General features: G+C 36.2%; 1 protein-coding gene across 5 annotated transcripts in view; it reads left to right on the forward strand.

The window, feature by feature from the left end:
- The first annotated feature begins 328 nt into the window (after positions 1–328).
- ZCCHC7 (zinc finger CCHC-type containing 7) overlaps positions 329–21,223 on the forward strand; it is a 118,023-nt gene continuing 97,128 nt past the window's right edge. For 2 of the 5 annotated variants that reach the window (XM_062599547.1, XM_062599552.1), the window contains exons 1-3: positions 329–399; positions 1,613–1,653; positions 7,109–7,828. In XM_062599547.1, coding sequence (XP_062455531.1) covers positions 7,132–7,828 — 697 coding nt within the window. In that variant the 5' untranslated portion in view covers positions 329–399; positions 1,613–1,653; positions 7,109–7,131. Of the gene's footprint in view, positions 404–1,319; positions 1,353–1,612; positions 1,654–7,108; positions 7,829–21,223 lie in introns of those variants that run through there. The other 3 variants (XM_062599548.1, XM_062599550.1, XM_062599551.1) reach the window with 3 other exon arrangements.

Consider the following 21,223-nt stretch of genomic DNA (forward strand, 5'->3'; position numbering starts at 1 on the left):
CGAAAAAGAACCAACCCACCAGAGGCGACTGCCAAACGCGGAGAGCGAAAGGCAGAGACACGCGGCCCGCAGAGGGAGACGCCACACCGGCCGCCAAGCGCGGCGCGCAGGCAGCGGGGCAGCGGCAGCGGCGGCGGCGGCCGCGGCTCCGCTCCCGACATGGCGGCGGCGCGCGCACCCCTCCCCCTCCCCCTCCCCCTCCCCCTCCCCCTCCCTCCTCCTTCCGCCCCCCCCGCCCGCCGCCGCCGCCGCGTCACGTGCCCACGTGACATCACCAGCGCGCCGCCTCCGCTCGCCCGCGGGGGCGCGGCCGGAAGCACGCGGCGGCCCGGGGGCGGGGCGCGCAGCGCGTGTTCCGGCGCGCGGCTTCCTGGTTGGCGCTTCCCGGTGCGGCCGGCAGTGAGTACGCGAGCGGCGCTGGCGCCGCCTGCTCCGGGCCCCTCTCTCGCCTCTCCGAGGCCTCCCCTGCCCGCCCCGTCCCCCGCAGCTCGTCGCCGCCCTCCGGGCCCGGGGCGCTCCCCGCTCGGCTCCTCGGCCGCCCCTCCCGCGCGGCGCCCCTCGCCGCCGCCTCGGGCCTTCCCCCCCCCCCCCCCCCCCGGGCCGGTGGCCGCCTGGGCCGCGGCGCCCCTCGCCCGCCCTCCCCAGCGCCGCTCTGTTCTCCTCCCGGGCGCTTGCCGGCCCGCGCGGGCCTAAGCCGTCGTTGCGGCGCTGCCAGGCGGGCCGCGGCGCTGCCCGCGCCCGGCGGAGCCTCGCCACAGCCCGCTGATGCGTCGGCAGCAGCGGTGCCTGCGGAGCCCCCCGCCAGCTCCGCTGTTTCTGCCGCTGCCTTGCTTTCGCGCAGACGCCGTGCCGAGCACCGAGCTTGGTCCCTCTGTGCTTGTCTCGCCTGTCTCTTATGTCCAGGCCTGTCGCAGGCTCTTCCAGCCGCTCCCTTTCCAGCTGGAAGGAAGCCCTGGGAGCTGCCCCTGAAGCCTGTAGTTCCCATACCTACTTTAATTTATTTACCGGAAAGGAAGACTGTGTGGAGGTAGCTTGGACTCTGCCAGCTGTATTAGTACAGGTTTTAGTAGAGCTAAATGTCTTAAATTTACACCTGCTTGCCATTAAACAAATGCACTCGTCATTTATGTTAGTGTCTGTCTCTGACTGTAGCTTGTCCTAACTTTTAAATGAGCTCAAGGAACAAAGGCACATTAAAACTTTGGCGTCTCCAATCTTGAACACAGTACCCTGTTAGAGATCCTAAGGAGGAAGTTGCTTTGGAAAGGAATGGATACGGTTTCATGAAGGTCTCACTTAAAAGTTGTGTTTTGCTGCTACATAAAACGCAGCCATCAGCAGCATACGTACCAGTTGAGTCATCATTTTTTTCTCCTGTTGGCTATCCCAGGAACTCAAGTTCTGTATTTCTTTTACATTGGAAACATTCTGATTGGTATAGCTGTGCTAAGGTCCTCCGATCTAATTCATCCTTGATCTAAATCTATTCATTTGAAGATGATTGTACACTAATCATTAAACATGATTCTGAAAATTGTTTGTCAGAAGGAAAACAATCTTCCCCAAAGTTTTAAATAAACTTAGTTTTTTATAACTTTTTTTTTTCCTTCAGGATTTTGGGGGTGGAAGACATTTTCCTGTGATCTCTTGAAGGTATTATGTTTATCTCCAAAGTTTTTTTTTTTTTTTTTTTTTTTTTTTTTTTTTTTTTTTTTGTTCCTTCAGACTCATTTGCACTGTATGGAAGAAATTTAGAGAAGAGAACCATTTTTTGAAACACACTGTAAATCAATATCACAGAATGAGTTTGAGATCTCTTGGCACTGCGCAATACAAGTTATCCTTGGAAGAAACTGGTATCAAAGTTTAGCCAGAAGTAATTAAAGTAAGCTAATAGATAGTGTAATCATCAGCTTTATGGTGCTATCTTCCTTTTTCTTGACTACTTGAAATCAGAACAATTACTACCTTTTAGGACTTGATCCATGGAAATTGTCAGGAATAGCTATCATGATATTTATCTCATGATAGCTGTTTTGAAATGTTTCTCTGTGAGAACATTTCTATTCTAGGTTGAGCATGTCCATTCAGGGCATTACTCTAGATATCCCAAGGCTGGCTGTCTTACCTTAGGTGTCGCAGCAATACTGCACTAGTATTCTGAAAAGTTATTTTTGCATCAGTAAAGGATAAACAGGTTTCTTCATTGCAATTAAGGTTTATTTTTCTTTTAAGTCCTCAATATTGGGTTTTTTGAAAGGGAATTCCAGAGGTTTTTGAAAGATTCTGAAGTTAAGCAGAATGTATATTTCATATGGCAAGAGGAAAAGAGAGAAAAGTTACTATGCGGGCTCTGAAAGTTTTTAAGAGTTGAAGAAGAACGAACAGTGGAAGGAAGTTAAGCAGAGGAAAGGAGGAAATAAGGTGCATGAAGCAGTAATGGCATGGGAAACATTGGCCTAGGCTGGCAGTTATTCAGCACACCATCTACATTCATGTTATGTTTGAATGTCCCAAACTACTTTGAAATTTTGGCTAAGGAAGCATTTTCCTACATGCAATTTGAAAATTGTTTTGGATGTTTTGAGTAACTTAAGTGCTCTTTTCCGTGACCTTGAGGTCAGCATTAGCATCTTGCTTCTGATTGTGACAGTATTGCTGCCAATTTTTGTTTTTTTATCAAGTGGTGATGATTTTATTTTTAATAGACTAGACAAAATATTTTGTCAAGCACACTTTGTACATGATCTGAGAAACTTTACTCCTCTCTCTTTCCCCAACAGTTTCTAGGTGTAGCCATCAGGAGTTCTGTTGAAAAATGCTTAGATGAATGAGGTTTGGGTTTTTTGTCTGCCCCTCCCCCCTTTTTTTTAATTTAACAACAGCAGCCCTTTAATTAAGAGGTTCTTATTTAGGACCTTTCAGAGATATAGTTATGTATTTCTAAGGAAAGTTTTGCTTGCATGGAAGGCTGTGCTGTGGGTTCAGATAGCAGTAGGATTCTTGTTGATGAAGGGATAGGGTTCTCCCACACACTAGGCTTTGAAGTTTTTTTCTTTTCTTTTTTTTTTTAAAGTAAGGGAGGCCAGTTTCAAAGTGTCAAATATCTGTGTGTTATGCTCTCTGTGGTCTATATTACTACAAAATCAGCTATTCTGTGTAGGATCAGCTTATTTTTTTACATGGTTTTACTGAGGAATTACTTTGTTGTAGTCTAGCTGGTAGCAAAACGATTTGTACTATTGTGCATAGTCTAAACTTTCCACTTCTGAAAGGAAACCTGGCAGCCAGAAATGTCTTTTTCTTTTTGAGTAAGAGATTCCTTCACTTTAACAATTGGAAAACAAGCAAAACTTTGTCAAGCTCTTTTTGCCTTTCCTATGGGCAGTGTTTTTGTCTGTTAGCACTTCAACCAGATTTTTCTCACTTTAGGATTAGGAGGTATGTAGGATGTAGTTATTTGATGATGATGAAAGGTGGAACTAGATGTCTGCAGAATAATATTTGGTGTGATGTTTAACAGTGGCCTGAAATACATGCTGAATTGGAGAAAAAGAGCCCTTGACTGTTCTGTTATTGAGTAGATTGGAGAGAAGAGAGCGCCATTATCTAGCTTGAGCTTCTGGAGCCTTAAGAGGATAGATCAAAGCAACTGTAGTGCAAGGCTGCCTCTTCTTATTGCTGTCTTGTTTATGAAGTGTCTGTGAGTCAACTACTTTGGCATTTTCTGACAATTGAGATCCAGCAGTCGTGTTTAGATACATGTTTTCAGGAATAGCTCATTTGCTTGCTTTACCTAACTTTGCCCAAGGTTTGACAGGAGTAGAAGGAAAGAGTGTTTGAATTAAGAAGTTTGCTTTCTGAGTATCACTAAAATTACCACCTGCTTCAGGGGGAGTCTTTCATTTTTGCTTCCCATGTCCCAAGACATTCATAATGTAAATTTGCTTGATTGGAGCTAGCTCTGTTTCTTTTCTCAATCTGTGGACTGGAACGGATTATGATCTATTTGAAAGGCTCATGTCATACAAAGATGAGAGAAATTTTTAAGTGTAGGTGCCTATTTGGTCTGTCAGATGTCTTTCTGTCTTTTTTTTTATTATTATTATTATTTTTACTACCTAAAACAGTTTAGGTGGCCTAGTTTTTACTTTTTCGTCATATATAGAGCATATAAACATATCTAACTACTAGTATAAAATAGGTTTATTGTTGTTCATAGTATATGTGGCATACGTCTAAATACCCACACAGTGAGAGCGGTAGAATCTAGGAATTAGTAGATACATCCATGTATCAGATTACCATTGCATGTATTATTTTGCTAAGTAGAGATCTTAATCAGGAGTTCAAGAAATTTAATGTATTGAGGCGTTCCCATGAAGTTAAACATCTAATTCCTTGGTCATCATGTGGATAGCATTTTTTAAAGAAGATACTAAAATCTCCATTGTTTAATTTTGAGGGCTTTTTTATCACATTAGAAATCAACCTTTATTGTCTGTGATGAGATAGCAAAGCTGAGAAAAAAGTTGAATGAGCATGATTCTGGTGCTGTTTGAATTTGATCTCAGCAGGTTATTACCAAAGTGACTTCATAGCTTTATGTACAAGGAGGATTGAGTGGTGTATACTGATCTGCTTGAAGCCTAAACAGAACAAGAGTACACTATATAGATTGCTAATAAGTACACTGTTTTCCTGCACATGCACTCTTATTTGTTATTATTTGTTTATTTCTGTGGAAAAAAGGTATTTTCAGTTTGACTTCTGATATAAAGGAATATACGAGGTCAATTCTGTCATGATCAGAGACTCTCCTGAGCTGCTCACAGATGCTGTCATAAGGAGAGTTTTTAGGGTCTTTAAATACTGTCATTACACAAATTACTAATATATAAGGCTCCTGAATCTGAATTTTTGTACTTGCATATCTATATGTGGGCTTAAACAATACCTTACCCACTTTCTTCCACAAGCAAATAAGTAAGTTCAGTCTGACATTTATTTCATGTCCAGAAAAACTTACTGGCTTCCCCAGGATTGAGAGTAGCAAAGAAATAAAGAGAAAGTACTCCTTTTATTCTTCTCCATCCATAATATGTGGCCTATGAAATAAACCAAAGTTACTTTGTCTATCTTTTAATTTTCTGTTTTATTAGGGAATATTTAGTGAACTTTTTATAAACACTGTCTCTTTGGGATCATGGGATCATGGAGTAGTTGAAGTTAAAAGGAACCTCTGGAGATTATCTAGTCAAACTCCCTTGGTTCAAGGCAACGTAAGCTAGAACAGGTTGCTCAGGACCTTGTCCAGTCAGGGTTTGAAAATCTCCAAGGATGGAGAGTCCATAGCCTCTCTGAGCAAGCTGTTCCAGTGTTTTACCATGCTCACAACAAAAATAAACCCTTTCTTACTTTTAAGTTGAATTTCCAGTATTTCAGTTTATGTCTGTTGCCTCTTTTCTGGTTATTGGGTTTCACTGAGAGGAGTCTGGCTCCATCTTATTTACTCCCTCTCCCGTCACGTATTTGTATGCACTGATAAGATCCTGTCTGAACTTTCTCTTCTGCAGCCTGAGCAGTCCCAGCTCTCTCAGCTTCTTTTCATATGATAGAAACTCCAGTCCCTTAATCATTTTTGTGGCCCTTCAGTGTCCATGCTCCAGTATGTCCATATATTTCCTGTACTGGAGAGCTCAGAAATGGACACAAAATCCCAGATATAGCTTCACCAGTGTTGAGTCAAGGGAAGGGATCACTTCCTTTGATCTGCTAGCAACAGTCTTCTAAATGCAGCCCAGGATGCCGTTGGCCTTATCTGTTGCAAAGGTGCATTGCTGGCTCATGGTCCAACCCCCAGATCCTTTTCTGCAGAGCTGCTTTCCAGGCCGTTGGCCTCCACCATGTATTGATGTAGGGGACTATGGTACAGGACTTTGTGTTTTCCTTTGTTGAACTTCATGAGGTTCCTGTTGGTCCATTTTGCCAGTCTGTTGAGGTCCTTCTGACAGCACAGCCCTCTGGTGTATCACCCACTCCTCCCAATTTTATATCATCTATAAACTTGCCAAGGATGTACTCTATCCTATCACTAAGGTCTTACAACACGTTTGCTTAATAAGCAGTGTTGCAAAGTGGATGAGAAGAGAAATTTGGACTTTAATCCTAGATCTACCAAAAAGACCATTAAAGACTGTACATAATTACGTATAACTGGTAGCAGTACAGAGATCACATAGCCAGTGTTGAGTTGGGCTGGTGAGTTCTGATGTTGTCTGTAGATGTGCTTTGTAAAGATCTAAGAGGATTGTTGCTGTATTCATGGCATGGTAACTCAGATCATGTATCCTGCTAGGACAGTTCAATACATTAATACACGTGAAGGTTGCAGGTCTGTATGCTATCTTTACTATACCTTTTTATACTACCTTCAGACCTGTGCTTGGCTAGAAAGTTTCTGGGTGCTTCTGTATCGTATCTGTTGAACTTCAGTTCTACGGTTAAATTATGAAGTGCCTAATTAGGTGACTCTGTGACCCAGATGTAGATATGCTCCAAGCTACTTCTGTAAAAATCCTGATGAGTGTTGCTCTTGTGTTATTTCAGGCATCTGTATAAGACATAGTAGCACAAGTTGCAAAATAATCAGAACTGATGGAATTGATCAAAACTGGAATTTAGACACTTCATTTGGTTCCTAGTTCATACAGGAACTCTGAATTTGAACCAATGGAGAAAAGCTGAGGAAACTGAGAGCAAATTAAACACAACTTTGAGAGGTCAAAGTAGTTCTGGTTAAAGTAGTGGCTAAAATTAAACAAGATGCTGCCTTAAGTAGCTTTTTCTATTGTTGTTATGAGAATTTATTTTTGCAGCTAAAATCTACACAGCCCTATCTTCTGTATGTAGAACTCTGTAGCTTTTGTATTGTTGTGAGAATTCATTTTTGTAGCTGTAAATCTTCTTAGACCTATCGTCTGTATCTAGATAGAATTTTAGTAATTCCTGCTAATTTCAAAAAGGTCAAATCTGTCACTTGAAAGATACTTTTGGATGTACATTTTTGATAATGTTGATAACAATCTTTTGGGTTTTTTTTTTGCAGATACAGTCTATTTTATTCCCAGAATGTTTGATGGATATGAAGACACAGAGGATATTGAAGTGTATGAAGATGAACTTTATCATGAGGAATCGTCCAGTGAGCAGAGTGTCACTAGTGAAGTAGAATTTCATCTTTACAGCCAGATCCACTATTCCCAAAATCTTGGAGAAATCAGCAAACTGGAAATAAGTGAAGAAGCTGATGTTGCAGGAATCAGGGGTCAGAGTTCATTTTTAACTGAGGAATTGCATGAAGACAGGAACATTGTTGAATTGACTGATCGTGATGGCATTCAGATTTCTGATGACCATGAGATCATCATCTTATCTGATACACCAGATGAAGACAGTGTTTACAAAAGCAAAGCAAAGAAGTCAACAAGCTCTGTAGTTCCAGAGAAGAAATATGTCAGTCCAGGAGTTTCCACACCAAATCATGCCAAAGCTTCTGAGTTTAATATCCTGGATCCTGCTGAATCCGTCACAAAAGTTTCAAGTCAAAGGAAAAGGGTTAGTAGGAAGTTTAACTCAGTTACTTCTACTGGAACTCATGCAATACAAGATGTGATGATAATAGATGATAGCTCAAATGCTGAGGAGGAGAGCTTGATCTCTGAAAGTGATAATGTGGAAAGTTGGATGCTTTTGGGATGCAGTGCAGATGACAAAGATGAAGATATCATTTTGAACCTTGAAGGGTGTGGAACTTCTGTCAGTGAAGGTTAGTACTTTTTTTTATCACCCTTCATCATTTCGTATGAGGAAGAGTTTGGCTGCGGTGACATTGATGCCAATGCTTTAAATGGAACATAAATAGTAATTGGAATGTATTGTGTTGAGTGCAAACTGTGATGAAGCAAATAACGTTTTATAGCATTGTTATTTCAATAGTGTCATATATGTAAGTGTACTTTGTAATAGGCTGTAAAAAGTGCTCTTGCTAGAAATTTAGCGATAGTATCAGTGTGATGTGCACTGTGAACTTTCTGACCTTCTTTTGTATTTTTTTTATCATAAGGAGTGTGGGGGATAAAGAAGGCCTACAGTGGCTTATTACTGTAATCGAAGTAAGTAGCAAAGAAAAGAGCTTTGGGACTAAAGACCAAAGAAATTCAGAAGTAGGAATTACATAACAATAACAAGTTTTCTGAAAAATGCAGCAGGGTAAAAACATAACCAGTTTTCTTAACCTAGGGAGCCTTGCCATCCTTCTTTTTGTGAGATGAAACCAGACTGAAATTTCTGCACCTCTGCCTCCTGTGTAGCTTGGCTCATTGCCCCTCTGTTGTGGAGGCACAAATTCTTTTTAAAGCTTTAGTGCATGCTAGAGAAGGAAAGTAACAACTGAGGAAGGGGACAGAGAAGAATAGAAAGAAATGGACTGTTCTGTAGTTCTAAACTGTATATTGACACTAGTGAAGTTTTTTCTCAGGGTAACTGTGTAAACAATGATATTGTTCACGTGTTGACGGATTCTTTGAGAAGAGACAACTGAAAGATTTTCTTTCCTTCTTTTCTAATTGAATACCTCTTTCTTGCAAACTCAGTAACTTTTTGTCTAGGGTGTTTCTTGTGTATGTTTTTGTTTAATTATCCGTAGTCCTTTGCTAAATAGACTGGAGCATGCACTCATCTCAGACACTTGATTAAAGACTTCGGTGCGATTACCCAAACTTCAGATAATTAAAAAAAATACTCTCCATGTTCCCAGTGCAATATCAGAGGTTTAGCTAAGAATATAGGTGCCATTGTACAATCCCAGCTAGCCATATTATATTTAGAATTTATATATCTATTTTTCTCCTTATAAATATTTTTAATGATTGTAAAATGCAGTTATTAAGAAGTAACTGTAAGAATTAGGATTTAACTCAAAGTTGCTAAATTTTATTTTCTTATTTTTTCTTATTTTAACATTTTCTTCAAAGCTAGAACAAATCATTTTTTTCCCCCTAAAATATTCTCCCTGAGTATTTTAGAAGGCCTTCAGGCCATATGGTGACTGCTGTAATGGGGATACAATTTGTGCATTGCCAATTTAATACATTTTCAGATTAGTTTCTGTGGACAGGCAACAGTTGAATTAGGTTTCTTTTTTCAGGTTACTCTGTGTAAATCCTTGGGTTTGTGTGCTGAAATTGCTGATGATAGCTCTACAGATTACCCCAAAAATATTTAAACATTTGCTTGAGAAAATTACATATATGTGTTTTTGGAAATATTTTGTAATTAGTTTATCAGAAAGATTATGTCAGGTATTGTAGGGTGTATAATGAATATGAGACTTCATGTCTGTCTTTGTGCTGTCCTAATAAAGGTGTGGAAATGCTAACAGAGAGCAGCTTTTAAAAATGAATGCAACTTTAATATTCTAGGCTAGTGTCAGTAGATAGTTCTGCTTTAGTTACGGTGCGTTTCCATAACAAATTTAGTGATGTGTTTCTTATTTTGGCCTAGGTTTGGACAATAACCAAGTTGCATTCAAAACAGATAAGGGAGGGAGAATTTTCCTATTCTTTATAAACTTGTCAAAATGAACAGAACTTGAATCGTCTCATTTAATGTAAGAGATGTACATCTATTTTGAGATGCTTGAATTGAAAGTCATAGATGTTCATGCAACAGGCTCATAAATATAACTTTCTACTTTTATTCTGTGATTTTTATTCTCCAAGCTGTTCCAGAACTACTTCAGCACTGAAACCCCTTCATATGTTTTGCATAGCATTAGTAATGGTGTTACCAACAGTAATCTCATGCTTGGAGATTTAAGACATGCCGAACAGTCATCAGTCATACAGAGCAGTTTTGTACCAAGTTCTGGATTTGTATACCCATCTTTGTTTTCATTTAAGCTTTTTCCTTTTTACATATGTATTACTTTGCAGAAAGTCTTAATTTTTGCATATTTTCTTCAGAGTATAAAGAAACAAATTGATGATGTATTTCAATCTACTATATGTGATGGTTAAATAGAATAGCATGCTCTAAGGCTAACCCCTAATGTAAGAATATATTCAGAGATGTAAAATGTACAGCATAATTGAATTGTAGGTTAAACTTATAATTTTCTACCTTGTCTAAAATTTCAGTGAATGTTATTCAGGTAGCTCCTGTTTAGAAAGTATAGTTCAATTCTTGTTTCATTTCTAACACATATGATGATGGTGATGCAGAGACACAGTTTGAAAATAAAATTATTCTATTGTGTTTAAATAATCAAAAGCCAAAACAGCATAAAAATACTGTTAAATTTAAACCTAGTTGCTTGTTTTAGGAAACAGAAGCCACAGATCTTAATTAGGTAAAGTAGCCATAATTTGTTTATTGAGCTTACACAGCATTAGCTCTCAAGTTACATAGACTACAAAAAGTGAAACTTAAATATAAAAAGTTTAAATTCAAAGAAGGAAAGGAATTTCAAAAAATTACTTGTTTGGAAAATTATCCTTTTAAAGATATTTTCTGTTAATTCATATAAATTATTTTGAGGCATGTGTAGTTATGTTTTCAGAGTTTCTAAAGAACAAGATCAAATATTTAGCAGATTACACACTTTGTAAATTAGTGTTTTAAGGCTTTAAAAATATGAGTAAGGATATAATGTAAAATCTAATGCACGGTGAAACCTTGCTTGTTCCCTTCTCTCCAGAAAGTGCTTATGGCTGTGTAAATGGGATAGACCTCCCATGACAGTTTCATGGTATAGTGTCCTGTTTGCATCACATTAAAAAGGCAACTGAAATGCGAACAATACTCTTGACTATCAGAGAAGCCTGTTTTGTCAGTCATTTGATAAGTCTTTTTTTGTGTTTGAGCCATTGAGGTACTGAGGTTCCACTGGAATCCGAAACAATTGCTCAAGGAAAGGAATTAAACTTATCTGCTCAGTGTGTTAATTTTTCTACATCATATTTGCCTACCCTGCTGTAAACTAATGACCTTGTAATTTTTAATATTCTTTATAAACACACTTTCTAGACTCCTCCAATAAAAAGAGACTCCTTCTCCACATTTCAGTGACCTTCTTTTATTGTAAAAGAAAGAGGTGTTCCTTTGCCTTGGAAAACTAAGCATTGGTTTCTTGATCATAGACCAGGATTCACCTAAACCTTTCTTCAGTCACTATTTTGAAAATACGGCTGGTCAAATAATACAAATGAAAACATCTTCTCTATTTTCAGACCTTCTTCCAAATTCCTTTTTTATCTTTCACTTTTTATTTTTGTCTAATACCACATTAAATAAAATTATTTGTCCCTGTATTTCTATAAATGCAACTTTTAGTCATACATTTACTATTTTTTCAGCAAATCTAATAGATTTACAAGCATTCTTAATTTGTGATATGAAGATGGGTTCTGGCTTTCTTGTTTTATACAGGGAGATTTCAGGAGCACGGGGAAAGTAGTTGCTGTGTCTGTAGCGGCTTTGACGCACCTTACTCTGACTTAATTTTCTTTGATGAGATTACACATAGTTTGGACCTGAACAAGACTCTTAAAATGAAATGCAGTAAGCCAAGTTCAAAGACAGATTGAGTATACTTACTATACCTCTATACTGTTTCCTATGTATATCACTTATACCCAGCTTGTCATCTTTTTAGATTTCCTTATATGACATTTAGAAAAGTACACCTAGCTTTTTCTTTTTAATTCAAAAAAGAGCTTCCCCTCAATTTGTCATTTTAAAATCCAGTAAATCTAAGTCTTTAGTACAATTTTCCTGAGCTTTTAAGTTTTTGGTGCCCAGAATAAAGCCTAAAAAGTGAATCATTACAAATTGTACTATTTATTAAATGTATTGAATTGATTTTTAGTGTAGAAAAGGTTCCAGGTCTTTGAAGGAGGGTTCTCCCCTCCCACCTCTTTCCTTTTCTTTGCAATGAAAGTATATATGATAAGAATGTTAATCTCCTGTAGTTGGAAGTCTTTCATCCATTCCTTCATTAAAAGCTTTCTTTTAACATATTTCTCTCCCACGTATAGCAGCAATCCTAATCTCTGCATTTATTTCCCTCTCGGCTTTTGGGAAGACAGTTTTCAAAGCTGCAGCATTGATGTCCAGCCACTAAGGGGTACAGAAAATTTATCTTCTTACTGTTTTATCCTTTGCACACCCAATACCTTCCTCAGAGAAAGCAGGTTAATCCTGCAGCACTCCGTGCCTGGAAGGTTTGGGGCACGCAATTCATATGTTTTTTTTTGAATCCAGAGTTTCTATAAAACAGTGTATACTGTTCTCTGCTGGGATATTAAAAAGGGAGTGTTTGTTTTCTTCTCCTGATTTTTTTTTTTATTAACACAATAGTGAGACTTTTAAAGGGGTGTAATTGGAGATACTACTTCTGGCACTAGAAATTGCTATTAAAAGTAACAAATACTGGTTATCAGTTTTTCCTAGTAAACAGCATTACATTCAAATGCCCTTTGTGGTCATTGCTCAGCAGACTGAAAACCTCATTAGAAGCTCTGGAACCTTCCTAGCAGCTTTGGCTGCATTTTAATAACATTTTGAGATGTTGACGCAACATGAGCTGGTTTGACTAATTTACATGTGTTCTGCATGGAGTTGATACTGTTTGGAATCCTAGCACATGATAGTTCCATTATATATAAATAAATAATGTTTATTTATATATAATGTCGGTTTAATTCTAGCAAAAAGTCTGTGACCAAGGAAATGTCTATGCTTTTATAATTGTTTTTTTTATGATTGCGTGAATGCTTTACTACTGATAGCTTTAGTGTTGATGATGAATTCAGACAAACGAAGAACAGAAGACTCAACAAAGTATACAAAAGTCAGCTGAAGTTTATGGGTTGTTCTAAGATATTTTGAAATCAATTCATCAGGTTATCATAACTTTATGAATATGTGAAGTAATTTTCATATTTTGTAACAGATCGACCTCTGACATTGGCTTATATATATATATATATATATATATATGTATGTATTATATATGTTTAAGGTTCTGAAAGAAAGCTAACTTAAAAGGGATAAATTATTTCACCTCAGGCCAGCTTTTGCTCTTACAGACTTGTAAAACTGCTTTGTACAGAAAAAAGTAGTGACCATCGAATAGAGTGTAAGATAGTATTTCCAAAGTGTTTTTTCCATCTTTATATTTTGGCATCCACTTCCATGTTATATGCTGGGTTTCAAGATCTTTTTGTGCGCTGACCTTTATCCATAGTAACTACACCTCTCATGTAGTCAATGAAACTGTAAAAATATTGTCTAAATTGAAAAAAGGAATTTGAAAGCATTTTATTTTTGTATCTCCCCTCGAAACAGTATCTTCAGTGTAGGATGGAGTTTTTATTTAGCAGCAATAACTGCAGCTTGTGGAACTTACTATAGAGTCAAAATGGAAATAGCAGCCTCTGAGAAATTTAACTTATTGTTGAATCTCTTTCAGCTGTGCTCAAAAAAAGGAAAAGTTCTGTGTTAACTATCAGTGTTTAAAATGGATTCTTCTAGATATATAAACGGCAATTTTCTTTTAACTCTTTGTGATACTACAGAGGCTATTAAGAAATCTGACCACATCTGTACTTTTCTCTATGCTGTTATTCAATCCCTTAATGTATTTTAAACAATAAAGAGAGAAAAAAAAAAACAAGCTGCTTTCTTAAAAAAAAAAAAAAAGGAAAAATTACGCTACTGTTTTTCACCTTTAATTTACCTTTTTCATTGGCAACTAACTTTGAACACTTGACCTTTGAAGGGTAGCATGTTTGTGTTTTAGAGCCTTGGTATTTGTAGCAACAAGTTATTTTTTCTACAAAAAAGTGTACAAGATTTTTTTCATTCAGTTATAGCATAGAAAAAAAAATTTAAAGGGCTGTTTTTTCCTGTGCTTTTGGATGCCTGAGTTTGCAGAATTGCTGAATTAAATTTCATCAAAAGTTGTTTTCAAATTTCAAAATGATTTTTGGTGAAAATTAGGGAATTAAATATTTTTATTGATAAATGATATATTTTTTTTGTATGTGCTGCATTTCATAATGTCAGTAAGACTTACTAATGTAGTCCCTGTACAAATTATTATGACAACAACACAGAAAAAAAGCAAGGATTTACTTTGTGGTAATTGAGTGGTTTTTTTATAGCATGTTACTGCACACAGAAGATTTGCAAACAGCATACTTACTGTTGCTTTCTTTTCTTCAGATATTGCATAGAAACCCTAACCTTGGAAGCTTGTTAAATATTGTAATTTAGTCGCTGTAGGCCATGCTATATTAATGTCTTCTCAGCTGTCCATTTTTATGTTTTTAGAATTTAAATGAGCCACTTCAGCCTCAAATAAAATTTGAATGCCACCTAAAAATATTCTCTTCTTGGTAGAGAGATCTAACCATTTAAGATTGGACAGTTGGAAGGGATCGGTGAAATGAAGAGAAGATGCTTTGATTTAAAATGAATTTTCGTGTGAAATTAGGCTATTATCGCTCTTACATTTCAGTATAATAAAAATCAGTTGAGATATTCTACATAAGTAGGATAGTGCTTTCCTTAATGTGTTCTGAAGTTTCAGTTGGATTTTGTTCTTACTGCTATCAGAGAGTTCCATATCTCTTGAAGGAGTCAATGCAGTAAAGATTTGAGGCCTGGAATCAAACATGACTTGCTGAGACATGCAGAATTCAGAGAGCTGCCTGTAAAGACCAGTTGGTAAGACTGGGGCTCAACTGTTTGATTATTTATATGGAGAAGCTTCTAAAATTAAAATAGAAACCGTGGAAGTGAGTACTCTTGCTTTCAAAGTTTCTGTGCATGTAGTAGTATGTTCATCTTTATAAAGATGCATTGTAGTTAATTAGTAATTCTGTCATTATTTTTAAGTCTTGGATTTCCATTTATATAATATTCATGCATAGTGACATAGATTTTGCAACTTTATACTTATTTCCACAAATAAGTTATCAGAATTATGCTAGATCACACCAGTAAAATTTAAAATTAAGGTTTATGTCACAAACTTTGATTTTTATTTGATTGTTTATATATTATTGTGGTTCTTTATCAGCTTTCTTTCCCAAAAGTGGAAAAGCTACAAGCTGAGTCTCTTGGTGTGAGTTTGAGGAGGAGGAGTTCTTCCTTTTGTTTGCTAGAATATTAACATTACTTAAATGTAATAGGAGGTTTTTGTGCATGAATTATTTTAACAGAATGCACCCTCAAGCTGTAATAAGCAGTGGGAATACACCTACCTTTTAGAAGATGCATGCATATGGATATTTTGATTAAAGGAAAAAAAAAGTTAATCTTCTTTACGGTGTAAAATGGATACACTTGAATCTCTTGATTATTAAAAAAAAAATAAAACTAATAGAGTTCCTTTGGAAGTCTGAAAAGATCTAGATAAAGTATACCTGCAACCTCACGCAGGCCCTTTTATCTGTTCAGATTTCTCTGCCTATTGTGGACCATAGCTCTAATTTAAATTTCCCATGGCTTTAGGTTGCTGACTAGGTTTTCTGCAAGAGTGCCCATGCTTACATGGTCATATATTCCGTGTGACTTTTTCACTTTTTCTTTTTTCTTTTTTGCTGTTCTGTTGATTGTTAAAAGGGGAATTTTTTTTCCACTTTGCTCATCAGTTTGATCTTTCTTCCTTGTCCCTATCTGTTTGAGTTTCTTACAGGTGGGGAAGAAGTCTCACATTGCAGTAGAATTTTTGAAGAGTGACAGGAAACTGATTTAGTCCTTTTAAAGGAAAAGTTTAAGATTTTTAAGTAATTAAAAAAATGTAAATAACTTAGACATAACAAAAAGAATATACCAAAGACAATGACCCTGGGTTAGGAAAGTAAAAAGTGAAAACTGAGGTCACCTACAAAAGGACAGTGTTCGTGTGGGCATATGCATGGAACAAGCACAGAGAAAGGTTTATATTAATGAACAAAGATAAAAGTAATACACTATAGAAGGACTAATAAGAGGAATAAAATATATTTATTGTAATAATTTACTATATTTATTCTTCTATGTAGAAATACTTAGTGGAACTGATCTTATATTTTGAAGCTGTGGGCAGTTGAGATTGATAGGAATTTACAAAGATGTCAGAAGATTTTTTTTGTGTGTGTGTGTGTGTGAGCTCTTTGGCTATATTGGCATATTTCTGGAGAAATTTAGACCTTTTTAGAGTAAAGAATTCACTCAAGTTTTTTTCTGATAGGAATGTCCACTGAAGGCTTGAAAACTCAAAGTACTGTATTGTCAAAACAGGCCACACACGGCATTTTAGATACTTTCGTACATGTCTAACTAAAAAATGAGAAAAGTACTGCACAGTGGTAATGTCACAGTGACTGTTAATCGTGTGAGTGTATTTATAGGTGGTATTTAGTAATCATCTATAAAATAGAAAATATTAAGTTCTAGTATAATTATAATAATTGTCTTTTACTTTGCTAATGTACATAATTGATATGTCTAATATTACTTATAAATATCGTGCTTTTTATTAATTCATTTAATATCTAAAGATTTTCTTCAACGTCTTTTACTAGGCAAGAATTGTGACATCTACAGGCAGTTAGTTAGTATATCTAGATGCACATATCATTTTATTCATCACCAAAAAGCCAACAATCTAGTGCATCTTAAAATGAATGAAGTACTAAACTCTGTTTCATCTTGTTAATTGGCTTCTTTAGTGTAGAGACAGTTTCTATCTCCAGATGTAAATCCAAAATAACTCTCCGGATCTCTAGAGAAACTCTGTATTAGTAAGGTTTTAACTTTAACCAGAATCCGTCCAGTTTTCTGGTTCTTAATTTGTTCAAAAAATTCTGTCTTTCCCGGGAAACTCTCAACATTGACTAATTTCTGCTCTTCTGATGCATCATTACATTAATAATTCTGTCCATTCTAGAGAAGGTAGGAGAGGCAATATTATCTGCCACATATCTATATAAGTAGAGGAAAGTTAGTTAGCGGATGTTTTAGGAGTTTCATGTAAACAATCCATTGTTCAATTTTTATTCTAGCAGTTCCAGTTAATAGTGGTGTTCCTAATCAATATAAAATTTTTGGTCTTGTTGAATTTAATTTTTAACTCTTCTTTTCTATGTATATATGAAAAGTTTTAGCACCAGGAATGTTTCAAATCTGCAAGGCTAAACCTTTTCTCACTTTGTATGACGGTGATCAAGTGTGTCAGTTTTTTGTTTAATATCCTTTCTAATGTCTCTGATTTAACATTTTATGCAACAGTAGTAAGTGTCTTGAATATATATTGGGTGGTAATGACATCGTTAGAAGATTGAAAATAACAAAGTAAAAGATCTAAATATTCAAATGGACTTGTATACTGAATATGATCATTATGTGGCTTATGTTACAGAAACACTGAAGGCAACGTATGCAACATATAGAAAATAGTATGTACATAAGTTGCAAAGATTGTTTTGTCACCAGTTTCCTGCTATTTCTGTGTACTCCTTTGTTGTCTTTGTACATTGTGAAGTTTGATACTTAGTTTTTTTTTTTTCTTTTTGACCACTTTTTCTAGCAAATTGTAGGCGATCGGAATATACTCATATGCACTAAAAAGGTCTTATTGGATATAGCACATATTGGTGCCAGATGATCACAAAACTGTTCTTTACTCAGTGTAGGTAGATTTAGCTGTAAACACTTTTTTTTGTTGTTGATTTTGTTGCATGGGCTATTGTAGTACGTTCTGCTTTCTTTAAAGCCCTGAAACGTATGAAACAGCAAAGTTCTCATCAGGCATTCTAAATACTTTATAAATCTTCCTCCATCAACTCCTTAAAAAAAAGAAAAAGAAAGAAAGAAACAAACAAAGCAGAGGGAGATAGAGACTGCCAGATGCTTTTTTCAGTTTCTTTTTAAAACTCTGCGTGCATGGTGAAACACCAGAATTTTCTTTCCCTTTTAAAGCAGAGGCTGTGAAATACTTAGGGTTTACAGCCATTGCAGTGACAGTAATTGCTTTAACATTGTACTTACTTCCCAGTGTAGATGCTGCTGGGAAGATAAGCTGGGGAAGATAACCTTATATCTCGTACATTGAAAACTTCTGCTTCAGAGATGTGGGGATTTCCCCCCCGCCCCTTCGTAACAGTGGTGGGCTCAGAACGTGTCTTGCAATGTGGCTGTTTGCTCAATTTTATGTAACTCTGTTTTGTGATTGTATATTTATGTGTGTATATGTATACATACAAAAGCATGTACACACAAATATTTACAAACGTATGCGTATAGCTATATATATGTATGTGTTTGTTAAACTTTCATTTTACCATTTGAATTGTGTTCATATGGATTATTTGCTGCGTAACCTCACAAAGAACTACAATGAAAAAAATGTTGCCAACTTTGAATACAGATTCCTCTAATATTTGAAAATAATCTCTTTAAGATGAGAAATAGTATTTCCAGTCTTTATCAAGATATCTGTAAACTGTGTGATAGGCTTCAAAAATGTGATAGCCTAACACAGGATGAATTCTTTCCTAATGCTTGCCCTTTCTTGACATACACAATTTCTTCGTTAATTTAACTATACTTCTGACACTTACAGAAATAAAAATGAGTGAGCATATACTATAAATTTGGCCCTAGGGAGGATTTTTCTCATTAGATTTCTAATTATTGTTTTAACAGAAAATTTAAAATAGCCAGGAAGATTAGCCATTGAAGAAATTGAATGAATAGATAAAGAATATCACCAATTAGAGCAGAGAGACAATTCAGTTTATATTTGTTATATATGACGAACATTATACATAATCCCACATGAGATGTTCTATTTTATTTTGGTGGGTTAATAGTGAAGAAAATTTATTCTTTGTGTTTATGTGAAATACTTTTGTGCTGGCCTGTGATTTTAAGATGGTTTTTTTTTTTTTTTTGTTAATTACTACATACTTGTATTTTATATAATCCTTGGTGTACCATTCTTTTCAAAAATTTTTTGGAAACTTTTAAACTTACAGAAAGTAAGATTACATGTTTAAATGTTCTAGTGGTGGTGCTGTATCCTTTATTCAAAAATGAAGCCCAAGAAACAAGCGTGCACTTGTGTGTATGCACTTTTTTTTTTTTTTTTTTTTTTTTGCACCAGCCTACAAAACTAAATTAGCTGCTAGTAGCAGTAATGTCTCATTTTCTTTTCACAGCAATTTGCTTCCAAGGTTGAGTTTGCCAGTGAGCTGTTTTTCTAGTGTGCTCATGTCACAAAGGCAGGAAGGATGTAGCCCTGTAAATATGTCTGTGAAAGGAATCCGAAATAAGTAGAGTATTCTTATTCAATAGACCTCTTTGAATGTTGACTGTCAGAAGATCCTAAAAACTCTCATGGGTGTACGGTAGTTCTCAAAGTTTAGTGTAGTGTGGGCTGCTGATTTGTTCACATATTATATTCGTGTTTTTATTTGTCTGTTACTGTGATTGAGCAAGTTCTTTTTCGCTGCTGTAATCTTGCCGTTAGGCTTTCCTAGTCACTAACCTTCTCACCCTTTTCTGTCTGAAATTGGAAGTTTTTCAAGGCAACTTGTTACACGATTTCAACTATTATGGTGCCAACTTCCTGAGTTTTATTCAGCCAAGTATTGACTTGCGCTGTTACTAAAACTGGGACATAATTTATACATGAATGCTCTTGCTATACCTGTTATGCATAGGAGACTGTCAAATGTGCAAAGCTCGCCCACCCCTTGTGGAGCAGTTGAGGAAAAATAGGTCTCTGAAGACCAGAAGGAATTCTTTAAACTCCTAGCAGGGCCAAAGGGTCAATGTCAGATTTAGTCATGCTGTTATTTTAGCCCAGTCGTCCAGAGAGATGGCTGAAAAGTGAGTCTTTTATTTCTTTTTGTATGTGATTATTAACAGGATTAAATGTAAGCCATTGTGTACTTAGTACCAATTAGTTTTTCATCCGAGAGGTTCATTATGATTTTTTTCTGTTCTTCCATTTGTAATATTTTTTCACTGTTTGATGAGATTTGTGAAAGATTCAAAGGAAACATATCTAGAACTGTGTCCTATCTATATTATTGTCTCCAGCAATTCTAATTTTAGCATTTCTAAGGTAGAAGCAGCATTGCTAATAAAGACTTCTGAATCTAAATAGTTACAATATACCTTAAATATTGCTCTGTTAAAAAAAAAACTTATAAACGTACCAACTTGGGAAAAATAACATACTTAAAAGTGAATGAACTTAAGAAAATAGTAAAACGCAGCAAAAATCAAGTTTGGTGAGTTTTATTTATTCTCAGTTTCATTAAGGTCTTAAATGTCATGTTAGTTCATTAATTCTAGCCTTTATGTTCTTAAAGTGCAGTATGTTTTTAAATAGAAATGACACTTCTGTGACGTGTGTCAGTGATGTAATTTTTTTATAGCATACGTATCTACAGTCTTTTAAGGACAAGAGCTAAAAAATATCTCCCTTTACATGAAAGTATCTACAGTCTTTTAAGGACAAGAGCTAAAAAATATCTCCCTTTACATGAAAATACGTGTTTGGAAATCATGATCTAATGGATTCAAATAATTCAGAAGAGCAAATGAAAATGTTCAAAGGATTTTTGATGTCATGAAACACAATCATATCAATATAAAAAAAAGGAAGCTTAACTTCTTTTCAACACGTGTTGTTTAGGCACTGAAAAGGGAAGTAAGTGTAGGCTGAGAAAGCATGGCAGTTAGCAGTAAACCATCCACTTTGTCACACTGTGAAAAACAGTGCATGCTGGCCCGGAGACTGAGATCATACGCGTATTTATAAATAGTTAAGACTGCTCTAGGAAGTAGAGTGACTTCTTTGGTGAATGGAATATTGATACATAAATTGATAACTTTTTAGTTCTGAGAGTTACTTATTTCTAATGCATTTAGTTAATTTAAAGCTTGCTCAATTGGCTTGTTTAGTATTTACCATTTATCATCACAGAGAATGCACTGGAACAGTCATCTTCCGCCTTCCTTTTTATTTATTTAATTATTTTTCTTTTTATTTATTCGTTCACTCATTCACTCACTTTTACTTCAAAGCTTGGTTAAAATTGAGTTGTTTTGTATAAGTTAAAATACTTTAAGGATAAATCAGACAATTCTGAAAATT

This window comes from Rhea pennata, chromosome Z, assembly GCF_028389875.1.
Source record: "Rhea pennata isolate bPtePen1 chromosome Z, bPtePen1.pri, whole genome shotgun sequence".
Classification (NCBI taxonomy): Eukaryota; Metazoa; Chordata; class Aves; order Rheiformes; family Rheidae; genus Rhea; species Rhea pennata.